The sequence below is a fragment of the Montipora foliosa genome, chromosome 13, assembly GCF_036669935.1.
Source record: "Montipora foliosa isolate CH-2021 chromosome 13, ASM3666993v2, whole genome shotgun sequence".
Classification (NCBI taxonomy): Eukaryota; Metazoa; Cnidaria; class Anthozoa; order Scleractinia; family Acroporidae; genus Montipora; species Montipora foliosa.
In genome coordinates, this window is record NC_090881.1 from 15785609 (window position 1) to 15795608 (window position 10000).

The 10000-nt window shown below is 39.9% G+C and overlaps 1 protein-coding gene across 2 annotated transcripts in view; it reads right to left on the reverse strand.

Moving 5' to 3' along the window:
- Window positions 1–2680, reverse strand: part of LOC137983727 (uncharacterized) — a 6814-nt gene extending 4134 nt beyond the window's left edge. The window contains exons 1-4 of one of the 2 annotated variants that reach the window (XM_068830901.1): window positions 2036–2678; window positions 1708–1860; window positions 1314–1444; window positions 411–662 (exon numbers count right to left, since the gene is read on the reverse strand). In XM_068830901.1, coding sequence (XP_068687002.1) covers window positions 411–662; window positions 1314–1444; window positions 1708–1860; window positions 2036–2040 — 541 coding nt within the window. In that variant the 5' untranslated portion in view covers window positions 2041–2678. Of the gene's footprint in view, window positions 1–410; window positions 663–1313; window positions 1445–1707 lie in introns of both variants that reach the window. The other variant, XM_068830900.1, reaches the window with a different exon arrangement.
- Between the last annotated feature and the right edge of the window lie 7320 nt (window positions 2681–10000).

The window sequence follows — 10000 nt, forward strand, 5'->3', positions numbered from 1 at the left end:
GGTAAGAGGCACAATTGGGAGTGAAAGGTTTAAAAGGTTTAAGTGGAAACTGTACTATATGTATTTGAACGCACTTTACCTTGTATCTCAAAGAAAAACGTTGCACAGCGAGAAAATTTAAAAATCAAGTGGAACTGTCATAACTAGTATACGATAAGCATGGGTATATTGGCAGTGTCAGTTGTTGTGAACTTCAAATTTTCTCGACTGCAGATATCTACTGTTTCTGTTATAGACTATTAGAGAGTGTTGTAAAAACATTTGAAAACATGCAACAATAAAGCTAATATTCTTTCTAGCTCTAAAAGTAGGTGATTTTTTGAGCCACTGTACTATTTTCCTTATAAATAATCCTATAAAAATTACCGGCTTTCCGTAACATTGAACATAATTTATAAAAATGAACTTACGGCCATTACTAGGTCGGGACATAGTTGTGGCAAGGGCCGGCTGGTTGACTCCAGTGCTGTTAAAAGATGCAACAGGGGAAGAAATGGTTGAAGTGGGCACTGGTGTAGACAATGTAGATGATGGGATAAGAGAAACCGAAGGAATTGGGTTTGATGATGTCGATGCAGTAGGTGTGACTGTAGAAGGTAGTGTAGAGGATGTGGCAGTTGAAGACGATGGTAAGGCATCATCCAAATTAACCGAAGCTGGACCTGTCAAAAATGAAACCGGAAGACCCCTGGCTTTAAGTTTAGGTTTGTATCACAGATACTTTTATTTTGCACAATCTGAACAGCTTGAATTGAATTTTTGACTTTGATTATTTCTAATCAATAAGCTGCGTTCTAGTGGTGACGTGTCAAGGCTCTCTTCATTTTGTGCCTAGGCAGAAAGGGAAATGGAGGTTTTCTAAAGGCAAGTGTGCCCTCGAAAAGTGCATGCACTATGGTATAATTATTGTTCCAGAAATTTACTTTTATGATACTCTTATACATGATCAAAAGGATTCGATGGAGCAAGGGAAAAATGTGTCATAAATACTGTAGGACGTTAAAAAATTGAGCTAAGATGATGTTCACTGAAGAGAGGAGATGGTACGATGTTCTGAGCGAACCCTCTGTTTTCAAATTCAAGGTGAATCGTTCTTGATTTGCGTGTAATTCACCTGAATTACCATTCCTTTAACATAAGTGCCGGAACATACCAACAGCCGAAGTACTGGTAAGGAAAGGTCCCTTGGTTCAAAGTTCACTTACTGAATACTGAAATAGCTTCTTTGGCTAAAACTACTTTAAATTATTGAACGGAGCTTATCAAATAACACGTTTCTCAGGCGGATCCCCAACTACCTATAGTTACCATACCTTTCCAATAAATGTAAACTTTTTGTTTGGGACCCTGTGTGAACTGAGCCATTATTTCCTCTCCACTGGGGATGTGGCGAAATACAACGCTCATCGCATGGCCCTTGTCGTAAGACGTTATGAATCGTAAACTGTTTAAACGAAAAAAATCAAACAAATATCTTGAAAATATAACAGAAATGTTGCACCGTTGGTTCAACTTACTGTTATACATGATAATCAGTGTTTGATCAAACTACTTTTTGCCGGCCATATAACTACATGTACTTTGTGTTGTGATTTGCAAACGCATTGCTGGCGGAATTTTTTAAATTCGTTAATGTAGGAGGGTTGCCCTCAGGGCTTGCGACCCACTATAAAATCCGCAGAGAAATCACACAAATTCTAAACTTACCGAGTAAGGTCCAGATCTACTAAGCATGGAAAGTGAAACAATAGCAACCTTTCTATATCGGCAGCCGCGTGGTTTTTTGTGAAGGCGATCTGCTTCACTCTTCCTGCAGCTTCGAGGCGGCTGAACTCGCGTCTGGTTGGCATAGCTTTTGATCTATTCTCAAGATGAACAAAAGTCCTTGAAAAAGCTCTAGATCCGTGTCGTTTGGGAGAGGGACGAGGAGCAACATCGCTATCACTAGACTCGCTAACGTTTCTTGTAGCCATCGTGGAGGAAGAGAGATCAGCAACGTATCATTCACTCTTTGTAATTGAAAAATGATCCTTACCCCATTGTTTATTGCTTAAAAGTTTGACCGGTTTTTATCCCCAAGGGGCATACAGCATCCGGTTTTTCATATGTTGTGCAGTCGACATGTGTCTGCTAAAGCTTTGGATCTTTTGTCAAGAGGAACGTAAGTTCCTGAAAAAGCTCTAGCTCCACGTCATTTTGGAGACCAAAGGAACAATCGCTGTCACTAAAGTCAATATCGTTGCTTTTTCGTCATCTTGAGGGAAACTGAGAGAGTCGTCTTGTCATTTAGTCTAATTGAAAAACGATACGTACTCATACCAAATAAACGTTTGACCGGTTCTTAATAGTTTAATCCCATGGGAACCACAGTCGTGAGACATTACAAAACAATCTAAACCATTTCAATTTTCAATTTTGAACACTTAACTTTCTGTATTTCGACAACTTCATTTCAAGTTATTTCGTTATGCAAACCATCACTAAACCAATTCTGTTTGTTCTGTGCCATTTCAAGATCTGGTCTTTTGGGCGGTGTTGGCCGCCCATAGAGCACTTGCCTGCGTGGCTGGCGGGATATTTTATAGCAGGGTTACATTAAACACTCGCGAGTACGCTGGTTTTGGCTGCGAGTTGGCCGCGACTGGAATGTGGACAAGTCATTTCTTAGCTCGCGGCCAAAACAACGAAGTAACCATCGATTTACTGCCACTTGTTTCATTTATTTAATCACGCACTGAAATATTGTCACCATTAAATAATCATGCAAAAAAAATCCCGCCCGCTAAGCAGGCTAATAGAGGACAGTTTCTGGTTTCCATATGAACTTATATGCTATGCATTCAAAAGAGTGACGGTGTTGGTACAACGTGTTGTTTTAATAGAAACAAAACAAAAAAAATGGAGTTCCCGCGAATTCTGAGTTAATTGTTGTAAACTAGACTCTGTGAGCGTGGACTGGTTTTCCTGGTTGTACTTGTTACAAAAGGAGCCAAACATAGGGACATAGGGTAATGGTGGGTGGGGTAATTCCGCGTTCGATATATTAAAATTCAGTCCTAAACAAAAGATATCATCGTTGTACAACATATGCAGTCACTTCTTCTATACAGGTAAGCTAGAAGCAATTACAATTTTTGTTAAAGGTTAAAGCTATTAGTTGGGCAGGAAGTGAGTCGATGTTGGTGGAGAAAGGCCAAATCTCAAAACTGCTTCAGTTTGTTGCTCGTAAGTTTCCTCTGAATGTGCCATGTTCATCGCTTCAGATTTAAAGTGCAATGAAGTACACTGTTGCAGGATACCGCTGGATGCTGTGACGTTGCCGTCTCTTGATCCAAGTCTTTTGGCTCCCAGGCCATTTCACGAGCCCATCTAATCTTGGGTTTCTGACCATAGAGGCCAAATATTTACTTGATGACTTGTAACTTAAAGGCCTTGTTGTTTCGGCTCGAGATATTTTCATATCAACAACTAGGGGATTTTTTAAAGATGTATTTTCAGCATGTCACAGGCAAACCAAGGAAAAAGAAAGCAGAGTTCTCACAATAGGTCTTACATACGACCCTCTGATAACTAGTTGATGGGATTTTCATTCAGAACACTCACTGAAGAAGGAGAATATTTAACACGGCAACAGTCAATTTATTTCCCTAATCCCCAATTTTTCCACCCTGCAAGCAGAGCCTCTTTTTTTTCTTTTTCTGTACAGAGGAGGAGAAAAGGCGGCTCTGCCTGAATCGCGTCAACTCTTTGAAGCCGTCGCAGGCCGAGTTTCTGGACTAGTCAACCTTGTTTTCTCTCGTCAAACCAGTTTTTTTTCTAGTGCGAGCATCCTTTTAGTTATAAAACCATGGTTGTAATTGAACTCCTCCCTCTCTATTCAACGAAAAATCACGATGGCGGTAAGATCTGCTTGAAGCCAAGCACTTAGGCCTGGTTTCGATATTGTATCCTGGTAACAAGCAGCGCATGCTTAATAAAGATCTTACTCTATTCATGCAGAGTTTTTCTCGATAACGCCCTAATTGAGTACCCAAAAGAAAGGCTCTGCCAGTAGGGTGCAATTTTTCAATCCATTGTACAAGTTTGAGTAACATTTCCAAGAGCCCCTACAACAACCGGTATTACACCCCACACGGTTTTTACACTGCACATTCTTGTAATCTCCCACTTCAAATCCTGATATTTGCAGGTTAATTAAATATTCTTCTGTGTCCACCGGATAAAACTTTCACATTTGGCCCTTGAAGCCTATCAAGACTACTCACAAAGACAATACTTAGCAGGGGAGTGACAGGTTCCCACTCATATTCTGATTGGGCAACCCAGTAATAAGTCCAGATTTTTGCTAATCCCGCCTATCAACTCTGCCAGGAAAGATTACGAATCGATTACCCCAAGCGTCAGAGGAATTGTTTTTCCTTGTTGACCCGAGTGCTGTCTTGATTCGTACAGCGTTGTCTATGAAGAGGGGGACATTGGGATTTTCGGTTTTGCGGTTTTCGCTATTTTTTAGATCGGTTTTTCGGTTTTTGTTTTTTGTGTAAAAAATACGAGCGGTTTTTCGGTTTTGTTATACGATGTGGTTTTGGGTTTTTCTATTTTGTCCTATTTGGGTTCCGGTTTTTCTTAGATTTGAGCGGCAATTGATCTCGATCATAGTATTATTTATTTATTTACTCTTTATTTAACCACGGTGCAATTCATCAGCAATATAAACAAAATATGTACAATTAAAAATTTAAAGATAGGACTATGTAAACTACATTAACTATCTTACTCAATATCATACAATAAAAGCTGCTTTCCATGAATACCGTGTTTAGAATAATGGCTTAGATAACCTCTTTAATCAGTCGTTTGAATTGATTGAGGGACTCTGCTTTCCTTAGCTCTAATGGCAAAATGTTCCACAAAACTGCGCCTCTAAATAGCTAAAGCTGTTTTTTGTAGTAGTTTGTGCGCGGTTGCGGAACATTTACCTTATTCACAGAGTCTCTCAAACAATAACCAGAATCGCGATGGACAATTTTCGAGCCAGGTGCTAGTCCCTGTAGGGACGTAAATACCATTGTTGCTCTTTCAATTTGCCTTTGAGAGACTAGGGATTTCCATCTTAAGAGTTGAAATAAATTGTTGACATGAGCGTCATAGTTAGAATAGGTCAAGACACGGGCTGCTCTGTTTTGTAGTTTTTGCAGTTTGTCCTGCAAAGTTACTCCACAGTTTTCCGAAAGAATATTGCAGTGGTTGAAATGAGGTTTTACTAGGGCCCGATAAATAGAATGTAAGGTCCCATAGGGTACAAGATGCCTGTTTTCCCTCACGTGATTAGTAACCTTGTTTTTCCTCCAAAACAAAAGAAAACGTTTGAGTGATAATAGAGCTCAATTCCCGGAGTCGTCACATGAAAACACTCTATAGCCGCGAAACGCCAAAAGATGAAGATCTGAACGAGCATGAAATGAGTGAGAAGCTGGTGACTCTGAGAAAGGGCAGCTAGAATTTGATAAATGTAGTGACGAAGTCATTGCAGATGACAACAACTCCCAGGGTCAGCTGAGATGAATTAGGGACATCGACGAATTGTCTCTTTGGTGCAACGTCGCGGTATGGACAACAAAGTAAGGGGGTGAGAAGACCCCCATATAAAAAGGGGAGGGATGTTCGTCGTCTCTCTTAGGGGTGTAAATTTCGGATTTTGATCTCACGTAGGGTGTTTTGGGCAAAACGCAATGAAAATCTCCTTAGGGTTGCGCGCGAAGAAATATAAAAGTGTATATTTACACTTTCAAATTTCTTCACGCAGGCGAAAGTATTAGATGATAATGTCTTTGCCATCATTAGAAGTCGCTTTTTTTTTTTATTTTTATTTTTTATTGTTCTGTGTTAAGGATAATACGGTCTCTTTTAGGGGTCAAAAAACGCCTGGGCCACGCCAGATTGGTCTCCTTTAATTAAGGGTTCAATGTAACATTTCCGACGAGAATCCCTCGCCTTTTTATGTGGGAGTCCCCCCCGGAGGCGGTGAGGTTCAATATTCGACTCCTGTTTTAAGTACGTATCTGTTTATTACCATACTTGACCATATTTGGGCTCGAGAGAGCGGCAAAAATCAAGCCTATGATTTTAGCAGATACTAAAAGATATGGAGGCTTTAGACAAGTCCATGACATTCACAAATACTTTGATGAAATAAAATTTTAGCGTAGTTTGTTCTGTATGCCGCACTTGTCAACATTGTATCGTCTTTTTGACGGTTTTGTGTGCGGTTTTCGGTTTTGGTCGAATTTTTTTTGCGGTTTTGCGGTTTTGGATGATTTTTTCTTCAGTTTTGCGGTTTCTAATACACCCCAATGTCCCCCTCTATTAAGAAACTAAGTAACGCCGTTATTTAAAGAGGGTAAAAACGTGGCAGTTAGGTAAAAACGTGGCGGTTATGAAGAACCGGTAAACGTGTGGCCCTGTATAAAACATAAAATCAAAATTAATATTACAACTTTTGACACTTATAAAAAAAGGCAAAAAAAAATATTTAAGAACTATCTAGCATCTTATTTAAAAACTATTCACTATCTAAAACAAGTTATTTAACAGACCTGCTTAAAAAAAGCTAGTTAACTACTTAAAATATAGTCAATTTTTCTGGCTCTCTTTGCCTCGCAATTACATTCATAGCCGTTTTCCGTTTAAACGATTTAACATCTTTCTTCCTCTTTCGGTCACAAGACAGCTCGTTCCAATTTCTAATTTTTCGTATGTTGAAAGTACGGCCTCCTGTGTCTTTCTTAAAAACAGGACAATGAAAAAAAAAATTTGGAAAAGGATTGGATCGGTTATGAAACTCAGAATTGTCTTTAATATAGAATTGATATAATTTGGAGTTGTGCCCCGAGTCTCTTGAAGGCTATAGAACATCTATTTAAATATGCCTCGATAAAGAATGGAGTCCAGTTCAGTTCATTAAACATAGTTAATGTGTGTGTTGTTCTTTTGGCGTCCAATATAATGCGCGCAGCTCTCTTCTGCATCCATAAGCCTCTGTCTAGCAATTCCTTGCTACAAGATGACCAAATTGGACTGAGGTACAACATAACTGACTTTATAACAGCGACATAAAAAATTAACTTGTGCTTTTGTTTAAGATAAGGGGTAAAATGCCTCACAAGTCCAAGTCGTTTTGACAGTATTTTACATAATTCATCGATGTGTGCTTAAAAACGTAGATCTTTATCAATGATTTAACCCAATAATTATTTTATGATGCGATAATTGGTCGATATTTGTGCCGTCAAGGCATAGACTTAAGCTTTTTGTTTCCTCACTGAGCTCATGTTGAATCCTTCTTCCCGTAACAAGTAACCCTGTAGTCTTCTCGATTTTGATGTACATTTTGGTTTCCGTTGACCATTTCTCAACATTTTAAAGGTCACTAGAAAGAGCTTGAGTTAAGGAAGTGATATTACATGTATTCCAGTTTGCACTCAAGGGCAGGGTGGTACCGTCGGCATATATATCAATAGTGGAGTTGTTCAAATGTTGAGGCATATTCACAAATAGGAGAAATAGAACTGGAACTGCGGTACCCCTTGCCTGACAGGTTTCGGCTCATATGTCATATGCCCCAGTTTTACAAACTGTCTTCGCTCCTCCAGATACAATCGAAACTAAGCCACGCTATCTGAACTGACGCCGTACACTGATAATAGGCCGTTTCCGAGTTCATGTCTACCTCCTCTTCACGGCGAGCCTTAGTGCGAAGTTTTTGTTATGACAATTAAGTTTCATTCATATGTAAAGTATAACTAATTACCATCACAAAAATTTCGCATTTAGACTCGCTTTGAAGAGGAGGCAGATATGAACTCGGAAATGGCCTATTTCTTTAGCTTTTTGCGTTGTTTGTTCATGCACCTGCGGCAGTGCATGCGTGGAGCCAGCCTATGCAGTCAGCGGTCTTTTGTTGTCCACATGTGCGTCTTGTTTGTTGTAGCACCATTCTACGTTCGAGCATAGTCAATTCTGGGTTGTTCCTCTCCCCTCCCCCCGCTTCCCCTCTCCTTTTTTCCACTGTATATATACTGTATCAGTGCGACGGGTGGCCTTCTTCCCTTCTGCGTGGGAGCTCGTGGCTGGGTTGCCAGGATTTGCCAGCCATGGCAGCAGTCTCAACTACTCGGAGCTGCCTGCCAATAGTGGAAGCTCCTGGATATCGGGGCACTCAACCTCCATTTAGCGATGCCGTTTTTAATCCTATTTTACTGTTTTAGATTACATTCCCCGTCACTTCAACCCCACCCTCCTTAAACACTATCATTTCACATTTCTGAAATTCTAGTCTAATTTTCATCTCCTCAATATGTTTCTCCCAGTAATTTACATTGTAGGTTGACTTTTTTGAAAAAAATAAAACCATTCCAGTTTCTTACGTGTTGAGGACAAATCGAGCAAAGCGAAAAGCGCTAGACATTCTTTTATCATTTTTCATCTTGTAGGTTCCAATTTTCCTGCTCTTTCCCTTGCGTAACGTTGCATTTTAATTGCCTAATGCGTTTCAATGTCTGTACCTGATAGTTGTTGTACCGATACTCGAAGAAAGAAGCTAAATATTCTGGAGCCGAAATAACGTAGATTTCATTTTAGTGGTGTACTACATTTCGGCTGGCCAAACCACCCTTCTTCAGGTACAATGAGAGTTGTACCTGACTGTCATTGTACTTAACTCTCATTAGGGCCGTTTATACGAGAGAAAATAAGCTTACTCTGGCCGCGGCGTACATGATACGCGAAAGGAACTATTTACACGAGTGTAAACTCCCAGGCCAGGATAAGCCGCGGCTTGTTGAGAAAGCCGTGAACGTAGATTTTGTACCATTTATACGGGGCTGTTTGCGTCTTATGTAAGCCGCGGCTTATTTTCTCTCTTATAAAACGGCCCTATTGTACCTAAAGAAGGCTGGTTTGGCCAGCCGAAATACAGTACACCATTAAAATCAAATCTACGTTGTATTGGCTCTTGCTCAAAATATGTAGCTGCTCAACTTGTAACTACGCCGATCAGATCAAGCCACTGATCCAACGTACACAGGAAGATTGTCTACGGTTACTTCTTCAAAACTTTGAAACTGAAAAAAAAAGTGATTTTGGCGCGTTATATGTATGGGTTTAACATTGAAACTTTTAACCGAAAGCTTTAACAAAGTTAGGTTTTTCTCGGGCAAGATTACTTTGCAGGGGCACCCAACGAGAATATAGTTCAAAACCACTTAAACATAGCATTGTTAAACGAATTTTGGTATTAAAATGGTAGAAGTTAAAAGTTTTTCATCTGTTCGGACTTCCTAGCTGAAAGTCTAGTGACCCGAAACCTTTAGGGATCGAAACTTACCTTTTCGAAAATTTCAGCCAGAAAAAAACGCTCCCGAAACTTCTAGGTGACAATGGGCAATTATACCGTTTTTTAGATGTTCGAAAATCCTAGGACAGGCAGGCAAGCAAAAAGTTGTACAACAAATGTCCCGAAAACTCTAGATCTCAAGTTGTCTTCCGCACAGATATTTTTAGAAAATTGACGTTGGGTGCTCCTGACTTTGGGTCGTGTTTAGGAGAACTGAGGTCACAACAACAACGAACGAGCTGCGACACTTGTAACCCGATTTTTGGGTGCATACATCGAAACAGCGCCATACATCGAGACCTAAAAGAGCAATATCCCAGTAAGTCCAATAATTTGCTGGTGGCAGTGACCACGACATTTATGGCCATAGACGCCTGTCTTTACTTCCATTTCCATGTAAAAAAACGAATTGCCTTTTTCAGGGGACTGTAACTTCGGCATTGTCGCGAATATGAAATAAGATCAGTATTTTTATGCTATCTTTTACCTGTCCCAAACCAACCTTCAGGCAAGCATTTTGCTTTTTAAAAGGGTGTGGTGTATGGTACCCTCACCAGATGGTGCAAACTTTCGAACTGGTTTATGATGTATATTAAGGCCAAGACT